This window comes from Canis lupus, chromosome 24 (assembly GCF_003254725.2).
Source record: "Canis lupus dingo isolate Sandy chromosome 24, ASM325472v2, whole genome shotgun sequence".
In the NCBI taxonomy this organism is placed as follows: domain Eukaryota; kingdom Metazoa; phylum Chordata; class Mammalia; order Carnivora; family Canidae; genus Canis; species Canis lupus.
Window position 1 is genome coordinate 18,298,652 of NC_064266.1, and position 25,425 is coordinate 18,324,076.

General features: G+C 49.0%; 1 protein-coding gene and 1 long non-coding RNA gene across 6 annotated transcripts in view; one reads left to right on the forward strand and one right to left on the reverse strand.

Moving 5' to 3' along the window:
* The window catches only part of UBOX5 (U-box domain containing 5), a 42,461-nt gene extending 30,097 nt beyond the window's left edge, over positions 1-12,364 (forward strand). For 3 of the 5 annotated variants that reach the window (XM_025469489.3, XM_049100746.1, XM_025469490.3), the window contains 4 exons: positions 3,303-3,397; positions 5,193-6,393; positions 8,516-8,677; positions 11,634-12,364. In XM_025469489.3, the coding sequence (XP_025325274.1) occupies positions 3,344-3,397; positions 5,193-6,393; positions 8,516-8,677; positions 11,634-11,842 (1,626 nt within the window). In that variant the 5' untranslated portion in view covers positions 3,303-3,343 and the 3' untranslated portion in view covers positions 11,843-12,364. The remainder of the gene's footprint in view (positions 1-3,302; positions 3,398-5,192; positions 6,394-8,515; positions 8,678-11,633) is intronic. The other 2 variants (XM_025469492.3, XM_025469493.3) reach the window with 2 other exon arrangements.
* A 4,601-nt stretch (positions 12,365-16,965) lies between these two features.
* LOC118352308 (uncharacterized) lies at positions 16,966-19,632 on the reverse strand. Its single transcript, XR_007405714.1, has 2 exons — positions 19,464-19,632; positions 16,966-17,289 (listed from the first exon to the last, which is right to left on the reverse strand). It is a non-coding gene; the product is annotated as an uncharacterized LOC118352308 (long non-coding RNA).
* Between the last annotated feature and the right edge of the window lie 5,793 nt (positions 19,633-25,425).

The window sequence follows — 25,425 nt, forward strand, 5'->3', positions numbered from 1 at the left end:
CTCCCCTCTCAGGTATCTAAAGAGGGATTTTTTAAAGTTATGAGATAGCTGAAGGTTGGAAGCCCTTTGGCTTGCCCTCATCCTGGTCACCTCTCCAGTCCGACCATGGGAACAAGTGTCTGGTGAGAACTGAGCCAGGGTGAAAGGCAAAAGGCAGAGTGGTCCTCAGGGTGGTCACTTCTGGGCAACTTCATTTCACGCTGCCATTTACAACTGAGTTGGGTCCTCAGATATTTTGAAGGCTTTTCCCTTTGGCTTCCTACTCACAGGGAGCCCTTTATCATGCCTTCAAGAGGACGACCCCTGCCGGACTTGTTCTGATCCTGGCGTTTAAGTTCTCAGAGAAATTAACTTGTGATCTGTAGAATAAATGAAAGTTAGAAGCCCACCATGTGAAATGTGCCAAGAAGATACCAAGGAGATAGGAAGAAGATAAGGGTTAGTGAAGTCAGTGCCTCCCACTGGGAAATCAAGTCAGCACTTCAAGGGGACTGACAGTATTTGCCTGTAGGTTTGTTTTTGTCCCTAAAAGTTGGGGGGAGAACAGGCCTAAGAAGTGGACAGCGGGGGACGCCTGACTGGCTCAGTGGTTGGGCGCCTGCCTTCGGCTCGGGCTGTGATCCCGGGATCCCGGATCGGGTCCCACTCCGGGCTCCCTGCATGGAGCCTGCTTCTCCCTCTGCCTGTGTCTCTGTCTCTCTCTCAGTCTGTGTCTCTCATGAATAAATAAATAAATCTTAAAAAAAAAAATGGACAGCGGGGTGGAGGCAATTACGGACTAAGGGCCCTTTTATCTGACTAATCTCAACCACCTCTCATTATTTTGATGTTACAACACAGCTTCTGTCTCTTTGGTTGTTCTTACCAAAGCCTTGTCCCATCAGGACAAAAGCTGGGAGGAGAGGACTGCCTGCTGCAGTGCCTGACCTCGCCATTTGCTCAGGGCTAGCCCAGTTCTGCACTTGCACATCTATTATGTCACCGTCTGTGTCACTATCATCTGTTTTTCTTTGGCATTTTAGGCTGGCTTTTTCCAGGAGAAATGTTTTGTTTCCTTGTTCTGGGCTTTATATTCATTTTACTACTACTATGTTCAATTAAAGTTATTGGCTTAATTATGCATTTAAAACAAAACAAAACAAAATAACAAGAAGCCACTAATTGGGCAGGAGAATTGAGGGCAGTGCTACTCTGAATGTGCTCTGGTTTCCTGGCCAAGAGAGGCCATACAAGGGCCCTGAGAATATTTGCAGGCGCAATTCCTCATACACTCACTTCTGAGTTGTGGAGAACAAGGAATGTCAGAAGCCAGAGACATTGTTAACACAGTCTTCCCTGGGGGAAGAAAAATAATTCTTTAAGCTAGTCCATGTTGATTCCAGGCCAGATTTTAGAATATTCTGACAGAGAGATGACATAGATGCCTCAAAAATGAAGTATTAAGAGTTTCAACACAGGTTCACAAAGAATAGGAAACTTTAGGCTTTTTAGGGTTTGGCTCAGGTTGTGATCCCATGGGTCATGAGATCATAAGAGGGTCTCCTCCCTCTGCCCCTCCCCCTGCTCATTCTCTCTTTCTCTGAAATAAATATATAAATCTTTTAAAAAATATATTATAGGATGCCCAAACCTAGCCTCTGCAAGTGGGTACCTACTGATCATTATAATACAGACCTCAGAGGGTGGCCCTGTCCCTTTTGGGCTAACAGTTTTTGTTGTCTTGTCTGCCGGATGGAAAAACATAGAATGGCTGGCTGACCTTACCCAAGGAGTTCAGAACCATTGGCAAGGACTGCCACTAGGAGGGATATTTCTGTGTCTTCCCTGCTTCTGTACAAAGAGTACCAAAGGCTGTTGGACATTGATCTTTGTTTTTCTTCCAGTTTTATTGTGCTATTAATTGACATGTCATGTTGAATACATTTAAGTACCACATAATGATTTCAATATTTGTATATAATACAAAGTGCTTATCATGGTAAGTTTAAAATATCCATTACCTCACAGTTAATAGCTTTTTTTCTTGTGATGAGATCTTTTTTTTTATTTTAATTTTTAATTTTTTATTTTTTATTTTTTTGTGATGAGATCTTTTAAGTCTACTTTCAGCAGCCTTCAAATATACAATACGGTGTTGTAAACCATGCTGTACACTATGTCGTCAGAACATATTGGTACCTTTTGACCATCTTCACCCATTTCCCCCAGCCTGGACATAGGTCATTGAATTGCTGTTGGAATTATATGTCCTTTTAAGGTGCTTTCTAAGTCTAGATTTTCTGTTTCTAAATGACAGTGTTTTGGATTCTTCTAATTGTTTTCGTTTTAATAAGAAAATGCAGGGATGTCTGGGTGGCTCAGCCGTTGAGTGCCTGCCTTTAGCCCAGGGCATGATCCTGGAGTCCTGGGATGGAGTTCCACATCAGACTCCCTGCATGGGGTCTGCTTCTCTCTCTGCCTATGTCTCTGCCTCTTTCTCTGTGTCTCTCATGAAAAAATAAATAAAATCTTAAAGAAAATGCAATTGCGGGGCCCCTGGGTGGCTCAGTTGGTTAAGCGTCTACCTTCGGCTCAGGTCATATTATCTCAGGGTCCGGGGATCGAACCCTGCATCAGGCTCTCTGCTCAGCGGGAGTCTGCTTCTTTCTTTCTCTCTTTCTGAGCTTTCTCACTCACTCACTCAAATAAATAAATAAATAAATAAATAAATAAATAAATAAATAAATAAATTTTAAAAAGACAGAAAATGCAATTGTATTGGTAGGTGTTAAATGACAAAGATGCCTAGCACTGTGATTATTTTCTGCGACCTGTTCCTTTTAGAACCTCTGGCTGAGTAGTTCTGTTCTCTGAGCCCTGCCACTTTTGACCCTCTCTTTCCCATGGGGAGCCCCTTGCAGAGCTAACAGGCTCTTGCCTTCACCGGGTTCAGATATCAGCAGGAGAACCAGCAGTCCTGGCCAAACAGCTCGGGCTGCAAGAGAAAGCTCCTCTGTTGGGGCACCTGGCTGGCTCAATTTGGGGAGCATGGGACTTTTGATCGCAGGGTTGTGAGTTTGAGCCCCACGTTGAGGGTAGAGATGACTTAAATAAATAAATTTTTTTAAAAAGTTCCTCTGCAATTTTCATTCTTCCCCAGCATCACGTACACGTACAATATGATGAGACTGTATGTAGACCATGGTCATGTGCATAGAAGTCTTTGTTACCCTGTTTGATTCTCTTCGCTTAAAAATCAGCTCCTAAAAGTTTTAGAATTGAGCTGTAACTTGTCTAATACCAAGTTTTGTTTTTTATTGAAGGCTATTTCTGATGCTTGGAAGCTACCCTTTCAGCCACAAAGATGGTCATCAATCTTTGCCTCCCACAGTTCAGACCAAGAATTTATTGCAACAAGGTAAACAAAAAAAGTATATGCACATAAATATACAATGGCTAGTTTTCATGTTTTTCCCCATTCCTGCCTGTGTATGTGGACTTACTTTGGACATAATGTGCTTTTACCTTCTCTGTTTTAGATCCCACCAGGTGATACGTAGGTAAGTATGGGTCAGGCCACACCTCTAGAATCATACACCGCTGTTAGAAGGAGAGCTGTGGCTCATTTTCTGGAGGGTCTTACTCATTGTGCTCTTCTCTCTGATGATAAAATTTAATTCCATTCAAAGTCAGTGAAGGTAGAGATTCTCTCCCTGCTGTTCTTCCCCCTTCTCACACTAGAAATAATAGCTTGTATTTGTTATTTGGATTCCTTCTTTATTATTTGAATTAAACTGCTTCCCCTTTTGTGCAAAGGAGGTTATCTTTGCATAGCTCGGAGCAAGGAGTAAGGAAACTGCAAGGGGAGAACTGAACCCTCCCCTAATTTGGACCTTCTGCATTCAGCATACTATATCAAGTTCTTAGATTGTGAAACTAATTTCTGTCAACAGAGACACAAGTGCCCTCCACCCCTGGCTATGTGAAAAGAATATTCCCATGAAACCTTTTGTAAGGTGAAATGGCATAAAATGAAGAGTATCCCCTGCCTTCTGAAAGTTCACGTTAGGCCACTTTGCTTTTATGAAAGACCTACATTAGTGGTTAGTTTGATAATGACTTTTTTCTGTAAAGGTAAAAATTCTCTTTGGATTTCTTTTGGTTAGCAAAAACAAGTACTAATATAGGTCTTCGGTAAAAGCAAAGTGATGTGATGTGAACTTTCAGATGGGGTGGGGAGTACCTGTATCTTATAATCTCTACAAGTTATAACAGATATTAGAAATACTGGAGGGGTGTGCCTGGGTGGCTTACTCAGTTAAGCATCTGCCTTCAGCTCAGGTCATGATTCCAGGTCATGATCCCATGATCAAGTCATGATCCCCCTCCCTCAAAAAAGAAATATTACAAGAGGAAAAAGTTACATTCCCACTTCCATAGTATAATCACTATTCTAGATTTCCCAGTCTTTTGTGGTCCTTGTTTCTGAACACACTTTTTTTTTTTATCCAAGATCCGTCACTCATAGATTTACAAGAAGAATGTTCATTGGCCTTGCTAGGGAACCTGTTACAATTTATAGAGTCCAAATACAAAGTTAAGAACTTTATCTTTTTTAAATATTTTATTTAAAAAATTATTTATTTATTTATTTGAGAGAGAGAGAGAGAGAACAAGCAGGGGGAGGGGCAGAGGGAGAAGGGGGAGCAGACTCTCCGCTGAGCAGGGATCCTGATGCAGGACTCTATCCCAGGACTGTAGGATCATGACCTGAGCTGAAGGCAGATGCCTAACCAATTGAGCTGCCCAGGTGCCCCCAAATTAAGAACTTTAAGAGGCACCTTTGTTTTCCCCTAAATCTCTATGGTTTCATCCTCTGAAATAAAAAACCACTAGTATATCTGCCCTTTTTTCTCAGAGTCATTATTTTGAAGGGATTTTTGGTTGGGTTGAGCAGAGTTTTGTTGCTCATATTTTTTAAGGATGGGTCATACTTGGGAACAAGTTGCTTTGACCTGATCTTGAGTGCCTACCCTTCAAAAAAAAAAAAAAAAAAAAAACCAAGAGAATTTGATGTAATAGAGGACATTTTAAATGAGGAACTTAAGACTTTCTTTAAATAATTTTCTTAGAAGTGGCAAGTTCTTGAAAACTAGTTGTCTTCATTTGGATCTCATCAAATGAATGCATCTCCTATTTGTCATTAACTCTAGATATCAGCTGATGGTTATGAAGTAGAAAATCTCATCTCTGAAGACCTCACAAAGAGAAGTCATGGTTTTAGGACAGAGTATTTCATTAAGCCACCGGTCTATGTGACAGTTTCCTTTCCCTTCAGTGTGGAAATCTGTAGGATTAACATAGACCTCACAGCTGGGGGAGGCCAGAATGTCACTGGCCTGGAAATGTACACATCTGCCTTATCCAGCAGAGCATCTTGGAATGCCTCCGAGTGCCGAACCCTGGGCCCAGCTGAGCCGGCCATCCCAGACAAGGAGGCATTCACCTTGGTAGGCAAAGTCTTACTGAAAAACCAGAGCCAGGTGGTGTTTAGTCACAGGGGCTTCAAGGCCAGGCCACCTTTTGGCCCAATGGAAGCCACACTGCCCTCTCCTGCAGTTGTGGCCCAGGAGCTCTGGAATAAAGGGGCTCTTTCCCTCAGCCACGTGGCCCATCTCAAGATCTGTATCACCCACGTGACAGGCAGTGGTATCCCTTGCATCAAACGATTGGAAGTGTGGGGTCAGCCAGCTAAAACCTGCTCTCAGGAGGTGATAGATAGTGTCATGCTGGTTGCCTCCGAGAGCCTCCCTCAGGACTTGGCTCTGCAGGCTCCTGCCTTGCCCATGGAGAGTGACTGCGATTCTGGGGGCCTGCCTGAGCACCAGCAGGCCCCCACCAGCCTGCAGGAGCTGGCCGAGGTAATTCAAGATGTGCCCGAGGAGTTCCTGGACCCCATCACCCTAGAGATCATGCCTTGCCCAATGCTGCTGCCCTCGGGCAAGGTCATTGACCAGAGCACATTGGAGAAGTGTAACCGCAGCGAAGCCACTTGGGGCCGAGTGCCCAGCGACCCTTTCACGGGGGTCGCCTTTACTCCGCACTCCCAGCCCCTGCCTCACCCCTCCCTGAAGGCCCGGATCGACCATTTCCTGCTCCAGCACTCTGTTCCTGGCTGCCATCTGCTCGGGAGAGCACAGACTGCATTAGCAGTGACGCCTTCTTCCATTGCTCTGCCGTCTCGGAAAAGGAAGATGGAGCAGCCTGAACACCTCCCAGACGGTAGCCTTGGTATCAGTGCTTCCGGTTTTTCTACCACGAATCTTCTGGTCTCACCCACTACCTCAGAGCACACCGCCAAGAAAATGAAAGCTGCCAGCGAGCTTGGGCTGACGCATATGGACTGCTCAACAGGTATTCCACGTCCTGCGTCCATGTCCTATGTCATCCCTATGCTTCCCAGGTGACAGTTGGCACTGTTGCCCTGTGCTTTATGCTTTGCCACCTTAAATTACCCCCAAATATACTGGCTTAGAGCACCATACATGCATGCTCTCATAGCTTCTCTGGTCAGGAACGTGGGCATGGTTTGGCTGGGTCACCTGCTTCTGGGTCTTCCGCAGCCACACTCAGTGTGGCTGGGCCCACAACCCCCTTACACCTTGCCTGGAGAAGGATTCACTTGCTAGCTCACTCCTGGGATTGTTACAGGATTCAGTTCCTGGCTGAATTGTCGTGCTGAGGGTCTCTCTTCCTTGTTGGCTGGTGGCCAGTGTGTGTCCTCAGCTCCTTGCTATGTGGGCCTCTTGAGGGCAGCACATAACATGGTAGCTGTGTACACCAGGGCGTGTGCAAGCAAGGTGGAAGTCACGGTCTTGTATAACCCACTTGTGGAGGTGACATCCATCATTTTTGCTATATTCTATTAGAAGCAAGTCACTGAGTCCAGCCCATACCCTAGGGGAGGGGGGACCCAAGGCATGGGTATCTGGAGATGGGTCCCATGGGGAGCCATTTCAGACACTCCCACACCATTGATTCTTATTTTATTTAGTGGTGGTTTTTGTATTTGTTTTTGTCTAGGATAGGTGGTTTAATTTTGTCTCATGCCTTTTCAATGTCAATGGAGGTGATACTATGATTTTTTATCCTTAGATCTTTTAATGTGAAAAAATACATTAGTAGGCTTCTTAATATTGAGCCAGTCTTAACATTCCTGGAAGAAACTCCATTTGGTTATGCTTCTTTTAATATTCAGCTTGGCTCTGTTTATGGCATTTTATTCTGGATAAATAATTTGGACTGTTGTGTATGTATGTATATGTGTATGTATGCATGTATACATGGGCAGATGCCATCTTTGGTCATGTTTTGTTATCAAAGATTTATTTGCTCCATAAGAATAATTAGGAAATTTTCCTTAACTAAATTTTAGAACAATAGTATTAGAATCATTTACTCTCTTAAATATTTGGTAGAATTTACCCATGATTGTCCAAGCCTGGTGCTTTTTGGAGGTAACTCTTTGACACTTTCTTTTCTTTTATGAAAATTAGTCTTTCAGTTTTATCATTCTTTTAATTTCCTCTCATACTGTAAAAACCCTATACAAATAGTATGCTTAAAGGTTACATGTGGTTTTGAGTATAAGTTTTCGTTAACATGACCCTTGGAAACTTCTGGAAGCAATTGAGGTGCCGTGGGGTGAGACAAGGAAAGGGTCCTTAGACCCTGATGTCTGGGAGGTCTCCAGTGGTGTTGGCCTTGGCAGATTTGTTGGTGACATAGGACTGTGCTGTCCTGTGCTTCGAGGCCCAGAGCAAGTCCTACAAACTGTAGACAAAATGTTCTACTCCCTCCTTTGGGGCAGTTTGGTGAGCTTTGCTACCAGGCAGGTCTCTGGGTTCTTTCTGGGACAGCCTCCCCCCTCCCCCATTGCCTTCACCCTCAGCCTACTGCTCAGCTTTCTGTGGACCACACAGAGAAGGTCCCTTAGGTCCTGGAATAGGTGGGGTGCGGTCTTTGCTACTCACTCAGTAACAACTACTTTGCTTTACTCAGCAGGAGAGAGAGAGCACACAGAGGCCCAGAGGTGCAGGCCAGCAGCTTTGCGAGGTGGGGGGAGCCCAGAAGGGAGGAGGTGGGGAGAAGTTGCTGGTGAGGGAGTGGATAGGGAGCAAGGGCTCAAAGCTGGGCGCAGGCCCAATCATTTCCTTGGCCTGCAGGACCTGCCGAAAGTAGGGTGCAGTTCTGCAGGCTAGCCACCAGGTGGCCCAAGCCTGCTCGGCAAACTGTCCAGGAGCAGGAAAGCAAGAGCAGGGCGCAGGAGCCCTGAGAGCCGTGTGGATGGGTCTCCAGAGCCTTCACTGCTGGTGTTCTGTCATCACAATTCACTAGTGGACGTTAGGGAGGAGTTTCTGTACACTTGTGTCAATTTAGAGCTGGAAGTGTTCTCGTAGTCCTCCAAGGACATATGGCTTGGTCTTCTCTTTTGCTGAACCTCTCTGGATATTGTGGTCTGTGCGTCTCTTATCAGATCCAGTGTCCCATGAGCAGAAGCTGTCACAAAGCTTGGAAGTTGCCTTGACGTCGACCCTCGGCTCCATGCCCTCTTTCACAGCTCGGCTGACCAGGGGACAGCTCCAGCACCTGGGCACGAGAGAAAGCTGCACCTCCTGGAGGCCAGCCACTGGCTCGGGTAACCAGGGCCCCCTCTGTCTCCTGGGAGCCCTGGAACGGGAGGCTGGGCCACGCATCCAGGGTTCTGCGGACCTCCATGCCCAGCCTCCTCTGCCCCAGCACCCGGGCCTTGGGGAGAACCAGTCTCTTTCCTTCTCCAGGGAGAGTTGAGGGGTTCCTGTCACTTCACAAGAAGGACTTTCTTTAGTTAAGTCTTAGTAATTCTGTAGACTTAGAGCTTGGCAGCTCTGTGGTGTTTCTGGTAAGATCTAATTGTTCTGTCCTGAGAACTTTTGGTTGTTTCTCCTTCGTTTAGTTTTCGGATCTAGTCTGTCTCCCATCTGACACTTGGGTTTATTTTATATAACTGGGGTTGTCCTCTTCATCCCTTCCTGTCAACATTGTTACTGGTGTTTCGGCAAAGAACTGGGGCAGCTTACTGAGCCAGTTTTTGTCTCCCTTGAATCTGGGACTACATTAGACGATAGAATCAATTAAGATGCAAAGTGAGAGAACCTGCTGGAATGCTGGGGCAGTTTTTACAAAATGAAGCCTGAAGGAGCTCATGATAAGGTGTATGCTCTGTTCCTGTTGCCCATCCAAAGCCAGGCTGTTCTCTTATCTGGATCCTGGGCTATCTTACCTCTTCTGCTTCTCATCCCTACCTCCCTAGCTCTCTGATTATGTTTCCACCCTGGCAAGCCCCAAGAACCTTCTTGTCCAGGTGACCAGTGGTTTCCATGGACTCCAAGCCCAGTAGTCCCTCACCCTCTCAGCAGTATCTGATGCATCTAGCCAGCGCTCCTTCCCGAAAGGCCTTCCCTCTTGGCCTTCCAGAGGGTACATTCTTTTTCTGATATTTTCACCATCCCTTTGCAGTTTTCACTGCTGACTCTTTCTTCTGTTCCAGACTCTGGTCCTGGACCCTCTTCTCTGTCCTCTGTTATCCTAACAAGAGCCTATCGGACAGTGACTATCCATGCGCACCTGTAACTCCTTCTTCTCCTGGGAGCTCAGATCCCAACTTCCCTGACAGCTGCCTGGCTACCCCCACGTGGGAAACCCATGGATGTATCTTAAGTGAAATTCTAATTTAGGGACGCCTGGGTGGCTCAGCAACTGAGCATCTGCCTCTGGCTCAGGTCATGATCCTGGGGTCTTGGGATTGAGTCCTGCATCTGGCTCCCTGCAAGGCGTCTGCTTCTCCCTCTGCCTATGTCTCTGCCTCTCTCTGTGTCTCTCATGAATAAATAAATAAAATCTAAAAAAAATTTCTAACTCAGAACTACAAACACCTTCCAGAGATTTCCCCCACCTCCCATAATGCCATTGCGGATAAAGAACAGCATCTTCTATCCTCTGGTCAGGTCTCTAAAGTGTATATCATCTTTGATTTCCTTCAACATTCCTTTTTTTTTTAAGATTTTATTTATTCATGAGAAAGAGAGAGGCAGAGACATAGGAAGAGGGAGAATCAGGCTCCTCACAGGGAGCTCAGTGTAGGACTCGAACCCAGGACTCTGTGATCACGCCCTGATCCAGCATTCCTGGCTTCAGCATTCCTGATATCCGTTCACCCTCACGTCCTGCTGGTGCTCCTCCAGAGTGGACCTCAGAGTGCTCTTCTCTGCTGCCACCTGGCCCCAGCTCCTGAGCTGTGTCCCTGGCCTCTTGGAGCAGTCCTGCTGCCCCCTGGCAGCCACCCTTGCCAGTCACTCACAGGGGCCAGAGGGATCTTCTTATGCTATCAACCAGCTTGCGGCACTGCACTTCTTAGACACCTCTTAGGGTATTGATTGAACTTGGAATAAAATCTAAACTCCCGCTGCTATGAAGTCCTGTGGCATGCCCCAGCCTGCCCCCCTTTGTAGTCTCACCTGAGAAGCCAGTCTCATATGTCACACCTCTGTTTCCTGTCTTTCTTTAATGGACCAGCCATTCTCTTGGTTTGGTTTGGTTTGGTTTAGTTCTGGAACAATTCTTTGTACTCGCTGTCCCTTTCTTTCTGCATGGCTGGTCTCTCTCTTCCTCCCAGGAGGCCACCCTTGCCCTTTCCAGAGGGGTGTGGACTGGGGAAAAGAGGCCCCAAGAGAAGGAAGTACAGCAGGTACAGCTTGGGAAGGTGGTGGCAGGTCTTGGCCACTGTGGCCCTCATCCAGGGAGCCCAGTGCGAAGCAGGGAACGAGAGAGCCAGTGGCATGGGAAGGGGATTGGCAGGTCAGGAGGAAGGCTGCCGGGCTGAAGAGAAGCAGGTGCCGGGCTCAGCGGGCAGATCTGCTGCAGACAGACCTCAGCCTTGCCCCAACCTCTGGTGCCCTCCTTCCTCCACTGACCTACCCAACCCTGCTGCACTTGACCACTCTCAGCTTTTTTTTTTTTTTTAAAGATTTTATTTATTTATTCACGAGAGAGAGAGAGAGAGAGAGAGAGAGAGAGTGCAGAGACACAGGCAGAGGGAGAAACAGGCTCCATGCAGGGAGCCCAACGTGGGACTCAATCCCGGGTCTCCAGGATCAGGCCTTGGGCTGATGGTGGCGCTAAACCACTGAGCCACCCGGGCTGCCTCCACTCTCAGCTTTTGCCTTTTCTTGTGGCACCTCACCTTTCTTGTAGTTTGTTGTCAGGATGGGCTTTTGCCCCACTCTGACCCTCCCAGTCTGTCCCAGTGGAAAGTAAGTCCTGCTCAGAGACCAGGAGGGAGGGCTCAGTGTGGCCCACCTGCCCTCAGAAGCCAGCGTTTCTTGAGCACTCATTGGAGCATCAAGATTTGATCATCGAGGGGAGGCCTCCTAGGTCTCCATACTTCCAGATCAGCCAGAAGGGGACTCAGGAGAGATAAAGCCAGGTTGCTGCAGGGATGGAGGGTAGGGAAGCTTGTTGTCCCACTCCAGGCATAGGCCCTGCCATCAGGACGGAGCCTGCACTGGGGGGCGGTTTTCCCTAACCTTGGCCTATTTTCCTCCCTGATTTACCAGAGCAGCCTGGGAGCATCCCAGGCCCCGAATGCGCCTCCTGCAAAAGAGTGTTCTCTCCGTACTTCAAAAAGGAGCCTGTGTACCAGCTTCCCTGTGGCCACCTGCTATGCCGGCCCTGCCTGGGTGAGAAACAGCGCTCCCTGCCCGTGGCCTGCACAGCCTGCCAGCGGCCGTTCGCCAGCCAGGACGTACTGCGGGTCCACTTCTGAGTGACCAGCCTCAACCCGAGAAGACCCATCGAGGGGAGTAGCTGAGGGAGTGGGGGGTCAGGGTCCCTTGAGGGCTGGCCAGATCCCAAGCACAGAGGGGCCCTTTCTTCCCCACGGGCTTTTTCCCTCTGTCTCCTTCCACAGTGTAGCACATGGGCCTGAGTCGGGGTAGGAGGGGGCACTCCACTCCTGCTCAAGTGGCACTAGGATAACAAAGCCATAGTCTGGGCCGGGAGGGATGGAGGACATATTCCTGCCCTCCCAGGCCTCCCTGCCTCCCCCTCCCCGCCCCGCCCCACCAGAGCCCAGGCCTGTTAGAGCCGGCCCCACCCTGCTGGCACCCACCCCAGTCCTGCAGGGCAGATACAAGTGGAGCACCACAGACCATGGCTCGGGATCTCAAAGACCGCCTCTGCCTTCAGTGTCATCCATGAGGGCTCCATGGCGGGGCTGTGGAGTGAATGACTCAGTTCCCGACTGGCAGGCCACTCTGAGCCTTAATAAAGCGATGGTTGACGTCTACTGTGGGCTTCCTCCTGACAAAGTGCCTGTCTGTGTCATACTGCTGTCCCCCACCGGCACCCACACAATGCGGGGCTGTCACAGGGCAGCCTTAAGTGGCCACGACAACCCTATCAGGCGACAATTGAGGTCAGTGGCCTGAAGGGATGAGAAGTCACATTTCCAGATGCATCTGCCGCATGAGGGTTTGCATGTGGGCGTGCATGCGAGTGGGGGGCCTGAGTGTCCTCCCTGAGGCCAGCTCACATGGGGCTGGGGCTGCACTGCATTCAGCCCAGCCGGCTGCAGCTGCGCTGCCCTCTGACGGGGACAGAGCTTTACCCACCCAGCCTGTTTCAGGAGGAGTACTTAAACAAGTAGGCTGCATTCTTTTCATTCAGAATTTAGTTTATGGAGTCCCAGAGAGAAACTATTCCTACAACTGTTTACTGTGTGGAAAAGATTCTAGTCGCTGAAAGAATGTCCTCATGTGAGAAAGCACACCGGGATCTTCCCCGCTCCCTTGTGAGTAGGTCAGGCAGGGACCAGCACCTGTGGACAGGCCCTGGGGCCTCCAGCCACCTATTCTTCTCCCCTTCCCTAGGCCTGCCACCTCCTCTGTACTCCAGGGGGACCCCAGGGAATGAGGCAGAGCTATAGTCCTTCGGCTGGTGGGAAAGAAGGAAGCTTAGCAAAACCTCTGATTCTTGGACTCCAGTCCAGACCCAGGAATTTAGAGATCTGCGGGTGGGGTTAGAGCTTCCTAGGGGATTTGTATGTCCCCAAAGGAAATTCCCACCTTCTGCCGCTCTGTGGCGCTTCCCTTGATACAACATCACCTGGGACTTGGGGGGTCTGCACTGGTGGGCTTTCCTCTCAGCTCCTGTGTGCTCTTTGACTTTAAAGGTCTGGGCCAGTCCAGACTCTTGCCTTATCCTCATGGCATCCTTGTAAGAAAAGCTCCACTTAGGGATCCCTGGGTGGCGCAGCGGTTTGGCGCCTGCCTTTGGCCCAGGGCGCGATCCTGGAGACCCGGGATCGAATCCCACGTCGGGCTCCCGGTGCATGGAGCCTGCTTCTCCCTCTGCCTGTGTCTCTGCGCCTCTCTCTCTCTCTCTGTGGCTATCATAAATAAATAAAAAATTTAAAAAAAAAAAAAAAAAAAAAAAAAAAAAAAAGAAAAGCTCCACTTAGCATTTGTAGCAAAATCACCATGGGGGCACAGGGGAGGGTACCTGTCATCAACCTGTGGTGGCCTCGGGGTAGCTTAAAGGGTGGGAACCCTTCCCTCGGGCCATCCCGTCCACCCCATCCCAGGGAGTCAGAGACAGCTGTTTCCAGCCTGGGGTCTACATAAGGCACAATCAGATACGACCAGAGCTGCCTCCCCTTCTATGGAGGGGCCTGGTGATCTGCATTTCAAATTGGCTCCTGCTCCCCAGATGGCCCTGGGGAGAAACCTGGCTTGGGAGCTACTGGGGTAGACAGTTCTGTCCTATGACCAAGGGGAGCCATACCACATCCTTGGAGAAACATCCCTTTTTATCTCTTTTTTTTTAAGTTGTGCACCCAACATGGGGCTTGAACTCATGACCTCAAGATCAAGAGTCACATGCTCTACTGACTGAGCCGGCCCAGTGCCCCTTTATCTTTATTCTAAAGAGTCCCCCAAAAGGATGTGATCTTTTACCACCCTTGCCAGAAACAACACTAAGCAGGGCTACACCGTTTGTCTCCCCTAGAAAATGGGAATAACAGCGCTCTTGCTGCCAACGAGGCTCAAAGGGCAGTTTATTTCTCAGCGGCGCCCCGGAGCCAGGCCCAGGGCAGCGGACCGGAACATGGCGTGGACCCCAGGGGCTCTGAGACGACTCAGGTCCGCGGAGCCTTGATGTGGCCTGCCGCCCCCTCGCCCGCTGCAGGTCCCGTGGGGCACACGTCTTCCCCTTTCCTCCGTCGTGTGCTCAACACCAAGCCCATTTGGGGTGCGCAGCCCTGGGCCCTCCGAGAGCAGGGTGCTGAGCCCCAAATCTCCATCCCCGAGATGCAGGGCGACCTGGCATCCCGGCCGTCCTCCCTGCGGGGCTAAGGCCTCAGTCCTTGGCCACTCTGTGGCCCAGCTGGGGGACTGGGCCAGCTCACTCAGGGCTGTGGCCCGCCAGCCCCGGGAGCAGTGGGTGGAAGGGCCACTCAGAAGAAGTCCTGAAGGTAGAAGAAGTAGAAGAACCAGACGACTAGGAAGAAGATGAGCATCTGCTCGGTGCTCACCGAGTACTCCATCTCCTGGCAGCCGGGCCGCAGGGCCCCGCAGCACCTGGGTCCCCGAGCCCCGGGCCGCACTGTGGCCTCCCGAGGGTCTCCAGCTCGAGGCCGCCCAGCCGCCAGGAGCTTTTCCATCCCCCAGGAGACCAGTCCTCTGCCGCAGGGGTTGCTGTAAGTAGGTCTGCAGACAAAGCCACCTGCCCCGGAGGAAGCTGCCACTGCCTGCCTCCCGCCTGGCCTGCAGGGTTGTAATACTGGGCCAGCTGCCATTGTGAGGGCTGTGGACAGGGCGGGGCACCTCAGGGCTGTCCCCTCCCTCGGAGGTGCCCCCCCACCCCCATCCTCTCCCCACAACCACCACCCCGCCCCTCAGCCGCACTGGCCCACTGGGCCCCCAGCCCGCTTGTTCTGGCAGGATCTTTCCTTCCAGTTCCAGGCTGAAAGGGGCTGGCTGGGTTGGGAATCAGCCAAAGATGCTCTGCCAGCCACCAGTGGCAGAGGCCGTACCCCAGGCTCCACCCCGCGGTAACGCCTTCCCTGTTACAAAGAAGTGCCATGGTCCGGAGGAGTGACAAGATCTCCAGAGTGGCACAGTAAGGATGAAGGAAGGAGAGGCAGCCTGGTGGCCGCTGGCAAGTTTTCTCCACTGAGATTTGTGCCAATAGCAAGATGATGCTACTCATAACCATGTTATCAAGATGTGACCAAACATTTGGGTACCCTCCCCTTTACAATATCTTTCTAAAAGGGAAAAGAAAAAGTGAATGTGTATGCTGTGTGGTTCTGTTGCCTGCTCATTCCCTTAGCATTTTTTTCATGGACATTTGCCCTTTTAAATCTTAAAAAAAAAAAAAAAAAAAGAAAGAAAGAAAGAAAGAAAGAAAGAAGAGGGATGACTGGGAACCTGGGAGTGAGGAAAACCCTCTTCATTCAAAATCCAGATAAGTGGGATGCCTGGGTGGCTCAGTGGTTGAGCATCTGCCTTTGGCTCAGGACATGATCCTGGGATCCAGGATCAAGTCCTATATCGGGCTCCCTTCGGGGAGCCTGCTCTCCCTCTGCCTCTCTCTGTGTATCTCTCAGGAATAAATAAATAAATCTATTTTAAAAATTCAGATAAGTAAGGGAGAAGACTGACAAATTTGACTACCTTGAAATTAAAAACAAAAATCTTTGTACATAGAAAAAAAAGCGACATTAGCAAAGTAAAAAATTGTAAGCTGGGAAAATGTAATTTGTATTACAATGGTTAATATATAGCTTCTAAAATTAAATGTACATAATGTGTTAAACTTGTCGAAAGATGCTCAACCTTGCTCATGATATGGTAAAATGAAAGCAAGCCTAAAATACCATCTCTTGTCTAGCAGATCGGCACTCAGAGTCAGGCCACAGTCTGCCGGTGGGCAGGTGCTGTCATGCACCGGTGGCAAGCTCTGTGGAGGGCAACGTGACAGTTTCTAGCAGTTACATGTTCGTGGACCCTCTGACCAAGCCGTCCCACTCCCAGGATTCTAGCTCAAAGATTCTCTGCAAAACTAGAAAAAGAAAAATCTTGGCCTCACTGGAAGCAGCAAGCAACCTGAGCAGCGGGTGCAGGTCCCTTGGGAGGGTGGGGGGGTGCAGAGGAGCTACGTCGCCCCCCTGCGGAGGGAGGGGCCAGCTGTATCGGGAAGCTGGGCCCAGGAACAAGTGGTTTACACGCACATGATCATGCATATATGATCATCAAGGAGGTTATGGAGACTCTGAAGGCCAAATTTGTGTTTAAAAAAACACAAATTTTGCATTAAAAAAATTTTTTTTAAGTTTCTATGTATTGAGTACACTGCCCCAGGGTGGGGGCGAGGGACAACCTGCTGAGTGCTTTATGTGTATGACCTCATTTAATCCTTGCAGCTCTTTTTTTAAAGTAAGGTCTCCAGCCAAGGTGGGGCTTGAAATCAACGACCCCAAGAACTAGGGTCACAAACTCTACAGACTGAGCCAGCTAGGGCCCCCATCCTTAACTCCCAAAGGAGGAAACAGGTCCGTGAAAAGCTCAGGTGATGACTCCAAGGCTACTCCTAACCCCTGAGATGCTCTACTTGTGGCAGAGGCTGCCAAAGAGCAGACTCAGTCCCCTCTATAAGGGTGGCCCGTATGTTGTCACTGCATGGCCCCTAGGGACGCCTCCATTGAACTAGGACCCCAGGCAGTGCACAGAGGCACTGCTAGGACTGATCTGGTGGGAGCCCATGCAACTCCTCGACCTACAGGAACCTTTCTGCTGAGGCCCAAGTCTACCATGCAAAATAGAACCTGAGGCATACAAAAGTCTAATTGTGGAATAACAACTCACGACCAAGCTACAGCATAGCTTTCGAAAATTAAAAAATATTACACCTCTCAGCACAAAAATAAAAGTTGCTCACCCCAGCAAAGACTCAGCACAATTCCCTTCGTGTATGTGGAGAAAACTGGCTGAAATGTGAATGGAAAAGTACCCATCCTGTGTGGCTGCTGAAGGAGGAGAACGTGGGATGGAGCAAGGAGCCAGACAGGGAAGGAGCAGGTGCAGAGTGGCCCCGGAATGGTCTTTGGCAGGCTGTAGTCACGGCAGTGGGGACCGGCCTTCCCCGAGTGGGCATGCCACACTGCAGATGGCAACCCCAGGTGTGTGATGTGTGTGGCTGGGGGAGACGCTGTGTGAAAGAGAAACAGTGGGAAAACAGTCAGTGAGTGGGAAACAGTCACCAAATGAGCCCTGCGTGATCCTGGTGGGATCAAATGCATGAGGGATGGCCAGATTGGGGGGCCGTCCCAGAAAGGTGTTGGGAAGCAGAGGCAGGAATAGGGAGGAAGGCAGGCAGTCTGATACCCTCTAAACCAGTGGAGAGAACTAGATTGGGGGCGCTTGGCTGGCTCAGCTGGTGGAACATTAGACTCAATCTTGGGGTTATGGGTTCGAGCCCCATGTTGGATGTAGAGATTACTTAAAAATAAAATCTTAAAAAAAGAGAGAGAGAGAGAAGGGGTAGAGAATCAGGGTCAGGGGAGGCAGAGACACAGGTTGGCCTCCCCTCCCATGGTTCCTGATACCTCCCCTTGGGTCCAGGGCGCAGACATCAATCGTGACTCAGCTGATGAAATGCAACCTGATGGCTCATTAATTAGGAAGCCTGTAATTAGCCTGTCTCAGGAACCAGGATCCTCCAGAGAGAACCCCTCTCTCCTGCCTTCCTCTCCCTCCCACCCAAAGGATGAGATCAGGCTTGGGGGGATCTGGCCCCTGGGAACGAGGAGGGGCAGGGGAGCATGAACACCAGGGGAAATGAGATGCCGGAGCACGCATTTATGCATGAGATGGCCCTGCAGATTGACCCTAGGCAATGAGACGACGGAAATGACAGTAGGCGCCTCCACCCTGAAAGTTTCTGGGGGCAAGCTGGGTGCGGCTGGCTAGACCTGGCCCAGCTTGGTCCAGAGCAAAAGAAACATTCAGCAACTGAAATGCCATTTCACACCGGGTGTTACTCAGCAGCACTTCCTAAACCCCCTCTTTCTTCCATCCACCTCCAGTCCACCTCCCACACTACTTCTTCTGCAGCTGCTCCGTCACCTCCCTTTCCAAGAGTCCTTGGGAAAATGGATCTCAAACCTTAGTCTTCATCCTTTCCTCCTGACTCCATGCCACTGTGACTGTTTTATTTTTTTTTTAAGTTTATTTATTTTTAAGTAATCTCTACCCTCAGTGTGGGGCTCGAACTCACAACTGAGATCAAGAGTCGTATGCTCTTCTGACTAAGTCAGCCAGGCGCCCCCACAGTGACTATTTTAAATGACCAGTTGCCAATCAGAGTGCCAAGTTCTCCTTCATCCAAAGGAGCACTCTGTTCCTTCTCTTGACTCTGGATCGGCTTGTAGCTGCTGGGACCAATTGCATATAGTAGCAGCAGTGACCCTATGTGATTTCTGAGGCTGTCATAAGATGCCACATCACTTCTGCCTCATTTGCTGGAACACTGTTAAAACCCTTGTTTGCTAGAACACTCTAAAGCACTCTGGAAGCTGGAACACTCAAGAAGTGCAACTATCCCGAGGTCACCAAGCTGCAAAAAGCCACACAAAGGGGCCAGATAGGCAGGTACCCTGGTCGGCAGTCCCAGTGGAGCCCAGCCTTTGGGTTATCCCAGCCCAGGTGCCCAGGCATGTGAGTGGAGAGGTGTCCAGATGATTCCAGCCCTTAGCCATTCACACTTTCCAAAAGAGGCCCCCAGTCACTTTGGAGCAGAGAAAAGCTGTCCTTGCTGTGCCCTGTTTAGACTCCTGACCTTCAGAATCCAGGATCATAAGATGGTGGTTTTGTGTCACTGCCTTTGGTAGCAAGTGGACCAATGACAAGATCCTGGACAGCTACTAAGGAGAAAGCTGGGGTGGGGGATGGGGAGCCAGGAAGGCAAAGCACAGAGCAGGAGGGGAAGGCCAGCACAGAGAGGAAGGTGACACTCACTGGGGCTGGCCACTAACTCAGGCATTGACTCAAGACCCACCACAGGGTCTGGGGACTCACTGAAGAAAGGAACATGGTCTCCGAGGCAGAGAGAATGAAGCATTTTTAGGGTACCATGTCAGCCTGGAAGAGGAGAAGGAGGATTTCAAGCTTTGAGGGCTTCAAGAACCAGTGCTGCCTAAGAGACCCTGGTCTTGGCCTCGTCCCTTAGAGGGCCAGCTCTGACCCTCCTCTGGGTGAGACCAGGGGATACGCCCTCCTCAAATGTGGATCCTGCAGACTATGGCCTGGAACACTCTACCTAATGTTCCCATGACCTTTTCTAGGGCAGGAGGGGCCCTCTTCTCTGTGCCCAGGTGGACCCACCTGAAGTGTGCAAACATGCCTGCATAGTGTCAAGAGGAGGCAGTTTGTGAAGCACACAGAGAGAACCCAAGCCTGCAGCCTGGAGCGCCCACTTGCATGCTTGGGGTGTGGGATAGAATAAGGCTGTTGGGAGAGACCAGCCACCCAGCTGCCGAGCTCTGCTGCAGAACTCCCAAGAGAACCAGATTCCAAATTTGAACCTGGGCTTCCAGGTTATTATGAGCACATATTTTTCAAGAGGATAGAACAGGAGCACCTGGGTGGCTCAGTGGTTGAGCATCGGTCTTTGGCTCAGGTCATGATCCCAGGGTCCTGGGATCAAGTCCTGCATCAGGCTCCTCACAGGAAGCCTACTTCTCCCTCTGCCTGTGTCTCTGCCTCTTTGTGTCTCTCGTAAATAAATAAATAAATAAATAAATAAATAAATAAATAAATAAAATCTTAAAAAAAAAAAGGATAGAACATACTTTACTTAACATTTTGTTAGCTTGACTTACAACTTTTAAATATTTGATCATATTTTACCTCAGGTCCCACAAAAGCTGGAGCTAATACTTAAAAAAAAAGAAAAACACAACTTTGGGGCACCTGGTGGGTCAGTCGATTAAGTGTCTGCCTTCGGCTCAAGTCATGATCCTCGGGGCTCCTGGGTGGCTTGGTGGTTTAGCGCCTGCCTTTGGCCCAGGGCATGATCCTGGATTCCCGGGATCAAGTCCCACATCGGGCTCCCTGCATGGAGCCTGCTTCTCCCTCTGCCTGTTTCTCTGCCTCTCTCTGTGTCTCTCATGAATAAATAAATAAAATATTAAAAAAAAGTCATGATCCTGGAGTCTCAGGCTTGAGCCCCACATGGGGATCCCCTCTCAGCAGGGAGTCTGCTTGTCCCTCTGACCCTCTCCCCTCTCATGTTCTCTCTCACTCTCTTTCTCAAATAAATAAAATCTTTTTAAAAAATAAAGCTTTTTTACTATGGAAAATTTCACACCTACACAAAAAGATGGATTAATATAATCAACTCTTGTGTGCCTCTGATCCAGTTTCAAAACTCACCTCATGGCTAGTCTAATTTCTTCTATACTTACCCCAGCCCGATTCGGCCTTCTCAGGTTGTTTTGCAGCGAGTTCGGGCGGCACCAGATGAACAAGTTGAGGGCATGATGGTGGGAGATCCCGGAGTCTCCTCATCAAAATGGCAGATCTAGGGCAGCCTCGGTGGCTCAGTGGTGTGGTCCTACCTTCAGCCCAGGGCATGATCCTGGGGACCTGGCATCGAGTCCCACGTCGGGCTCCCTCCGGGGAGCCTGCTTCTCCCTCTGCCTGTGTCTCTGCGTCTCTCTCTGTGTGTCTCTCATAAATAAATAAAATCTATAAAAAATGTTTAAAAAAATGGCAGATCTGAACTTGGGCAAACCCATCAAAGCCTCGAAAGACATGGATGGCGAGCCCTCTTAGGGCTGCTCTGAAAGCACAATGCTGCTTGGGGTCCTGCTCCTGCTCCCTACCTGCTATGGCACTTCAGGAAATTTGCTTAACCCTTTGGTGCCTCAGTTTCCACACCAACAAAATGGTGACGTTTGTCATGTCATATGACATATGGCTTATAGTATATAAGCTGAGAACTCATTGTCAGCATGTGGTAAATGTTAGCTATTCTTGACGTTATGCCATGTGCCCTGTTTGGTGCAGAAGATGGATAGGTCTTGGAAAATGAGGAGAGTTTTCCTGAATTTAATCGAGACACATCTCCAGGAGACTAGTCTTTCCACGGGAGTAAATCCTATGCAGCTCCCGATCTGGGAAACAGTTATTTTTTCTTCTCTCCTCTGGGGGTTAAGAATATCTAGTCCTCAGAGGAACGCTGAGTGGAGTTTCCATCCATTTCATTTTTAATAACAGTGAGTAGTGAGGAGTCTTAAAATCAAGGTGACACTAAAATATTAGCAACAATATAATGGATGATGAGAATGAAGGAATTCCTTGTTAAACATTCTAGAGGGACGCCTGGGTGGCTCAGTCGATTAAGTATCTGCCTTTGGCTCAGGTCATGATCCCAGGGTTCTGAGATGGAGCCCCATGTTGGGATCCCTGCTCACTGGGGAGTCGGCTTCTCCCTCTGCCTCTCCCTCTGTGTGCTCTCTCCTTCTCTCTCTCTCTCTCCCTCAAATAAATAAATCTTAAAAAAAAAAAAAAACATTCTAGGGAATTCATCTTGCTCTGGAGGAGGAGAGGAAGATGACCAACCTCAGACCTTGGTTAGGTATGGTACTAAAAGAATAGAAATAAAATTTAAAGATAACCAATCTAAGGGCTTGGGTGGCTCAGTTAAACATCCAACTCTTGATCTCAGCTCAGGTCTTGATCTCAGGGTTGTGAGTTCAAAAGCCCCACATCGGGCTCCTGGCTCAGTGGGAAGTCTGCTTCTCCCTCTCCCTCTGCCCCCCCCCCCACCTCATGCTCTCCCTCCCTCTATCTCAAATAAATAAATAAAATATTTTTTGAAAAAGATTTATTTATTTGAGAGAGCATGCACGAAGGGAGAAGGAGAGAAGCAGACTCTGTGCTGAGCGGGAGCCCTATGTGGGGCTCAATCCCACGACCCTGAGATCACAACCTGAGCCGAAACCAAGAGTCAGATGCCCAACCAATTGAGACACCTAGGCACCCTGGGTATAGAGATGACCCAGACATAAGATCTTCAAAAAGAAAAAAAAAGATAGCCAATCTATTAGAAGACAAGAAAGAAGGGAGAAGAAGTGAGATGTCATAGTAAATAGATAACAAAAGCTAAATGTGCACAAATGAGTCCAAGCGATCACCGCAAATGCCACTGGATTAACTCCACCTTGTGAAAAAAACAGGAACGCTCAGGGGTGATAAATCAAATCCTGGCGTGTAGTTTCAACAGACATTCCTAAAACACAAAGATGGGATGTGAAGGGATGAGGGAAAGGAAGGAGAATGTAGCAGCAGTAATATTAGGCAAATAGAATTTAAGGCAAAAATACTAATAAGGATAAAGAGATTTTATTTAATGATAACAGAAATAATCCATCAAGAATACACAGCAGTCAGAACCTGTCTGCACCGAACAGCATATCTTCAAAGCAGGACAACCGCACAACTGCAGCGAAAGGCATTGGCAGATCTCTCCATCCCTCCGAGGAGAGGACCGCTAAGGAGGGCCGAGAAGGTTCCAATCATTCAAATCAGTCTTGACCACCCGATTCTTGCTTTTCAAGGATTTGTGTAACATTAGCAGACACGATCATCAAACAGGACCACCCACTTTGCCATGACGAGGTTCTCGACACATTCCAGAGAATCCATAGAACATAGGCTACATTTTCTGGCTACAGAAACAGTAAAAAATAATGATAAAACAAAAACCTGGAGCTCTTGTAAATAGAAGGAAAAAGGGTAAATCAGTGTGGATATTATGAAATGTTTAGAACCCAATGACAGTAAGGGAGCTACAAATCAAAATTCATGGGACAAAGGAAGTTTTATAGCCTTAAAATGTATTAGTTAAGGGATGCCTGGGTGGCTCAGTGGTTGAGGGGCTGCCTTTGGCTCAGGTCATGTTCCCAGGGTCCTGGGCATAGGGCTTCCTGCGAGGAGCCTGCTTCTTCCTCTGCCTATGTCTCTGCCTCTGTCTCTGTGTGTCTCATGAATAAATAAATACAATCTCTTAAATATATACATATATTTAAAAGTGTGACTCAGTCAGTTGTCTGTCTTTAGCTCAGGGTCACGATCTTGGAGTCCCGGGATCAAGTCCCACATCAGGCTCCTTGCTTGGCAGAGAGCCCATTTCTCCCTCCCCCCTGCCTGCTGCTCCTCCTGCTTGTGTGCTCTCTCTGTGTCAAATAAATAAATAAAATATTTTTAAAAAATTAATAAGAAGAGGGGTGCCTGGTTGGCTCAGTTGGTGGAGCATGTGACTTTTGATCTCAGGGTTGTGAGTCCGAGCACCATGTTGGGTGTAGGGATTACTTGAATAGATAAAATCTTTTTTTTTTTTTAATTTTTTTTTATTTATTTGTGATAGTCACAGAGAGAGAGAGAGAGAGAGGCAGAGACACAGGCAGAGGGAGAAGCAGGCTCCATGCACCGGGAGCCCGACGTGGGATTCGATCCCGGGTCTCCAGGATCGTGCCCTGGGCCAAAGGCAGGTGCCAAACCGCTGTGCCACCCAGGGATCCCTAAAATCTTTAAAAAAAAAATTTTAAAGGGAGAAAGATTGAAAATTTATAAGCCAAAAAAATAAATAAAAATAAAATTTTAAAAAAAGAAAAAAAATTTATAAGCCAAGCATGCAACTCAGTCAGAAAAGAAGTACGGAATTAACTCAAAGACAAGAGATAAAATTAAATTAATGAAGATAAAGGTAGAAATTAATGAAACAAATCGGACCTTCAATAAAAGCAGAAGGTTGATTCTCTTTTTTTTTTTTTTTATGATAGGCACGCAGTGAGAGAGAGAGAGAGAGAGAGAGAGGCAGAGGGAGAAGCAGGCTCCATGCACCGGGAGCCCGACGTGGGACTCGATCCCAGGTCTCCAGAATCGCGCCCTGGGCCAAAGGCAGGCGCCAAACAGCTGCGCCACCCAGGGATCCCCCTTTTTTTTTTTAAGATTTTGTTTATTCATAGGGACACACACAGAGAGAGAGGCTGAGACACAGGCAGAGGGAGAAGCAGGCTTCATGCGGGGAGCCTGTCGTGGGACTTGATCCTGGGTCTCCCAGGATCATGCCCTGGGCTACAGGCGGCGCTAAACCGCTGTGCCACTGGGGCTGCCCCAGAAGGTTGATTCTTTGAAAAACTGAGTAAAAGGCACCAAGAGAGGAGGGCCCTGCAGTCCTGGCTGGGAGAAGCATAACCTTGGGGTTGAGGGCGCCATGGACGAAGGTGATGCTAAAATGCTTGGACATTGTCCAGTAGGCCAGGGGGAGCCATGGACGGGTCTTGAAGTGGGAAAGGGAAGTGGTGTGATCAGTCTGGGTAGTTGATGTGTGAGATCCTGGGCTGAGACCAGTTGCAGCCTGGGGAGGTGTAGGAATTGGGGGCTGAGGGTTCCTCACCCAGTAGCCCTGTTAAGGCTTAGCTGTGTGACCCTGAACAAGACACTGAGCTTCTCTGTGCCACAGGGTCCTCCCACTTTAAGTGATCTATAGGATCCTACAAATCCATCCCAGCCTGGGGCCAGCAGCCACTCCCTCCTGTTCCTCGCTAACAGAACCCCATTTTAGAAGGAGCCTGCGGATACACCCAGCCCTGGGATGAACCTTGCCTGACCTAACACACAGCCAGATGCCTGCCCAGCCCGGAGAGCCTTGGGAGTGGGGCCCCTGGGCCAGAGTGAGAGTCCCTGAGAGGGGAAAGGCTCCAAGGAGGGAACCACTTGGGCTGCCCCCTTGCCATAAGGAGAGATACCCAGACACGTAGAGGGTGCCAGAGAGAGTTAGGCAGCCCCGGGTGACACCCCTGAACCGTGAGCCCGCCACAAGATCACCGACCTCCAGCTCTGAATCCCAGTAAATATTAATGTTCTGGTGGTTTAATGCCCGTTGGTACAAGGCAGTGGAGTGCTGAAGAACACAGGTGCCGGGGCCCAGTCCTGCTGGTTTTTACCTGTGCCTCCTTGGGCAAGTGCCTCAACCTCTCTGTCCCTGTTTCCTGTCTGCAAATGTCAATAAATAATACTGTCTCCTTCTCAGGGTTTTATGCAGATTCAAGAAGGAAATGCATGTGAACAGTTTGGCCCAGCGCTGGCACAGGCTCAGTGCTATGGGAGTCTTTGTTGCGGTCTGTGGGTCAACGTGCTCTATAGCCTGTGTGTGTCCTGTGCGTGCACACACATATACTTGCCACCTGCTCCTTCACACCTTACCCTGCCAGGTGTGCCCATCCAGGCTTCTTCTCAGAACTCCCCATTTAACCTTCAGTGCCAGACTACAGGTGAG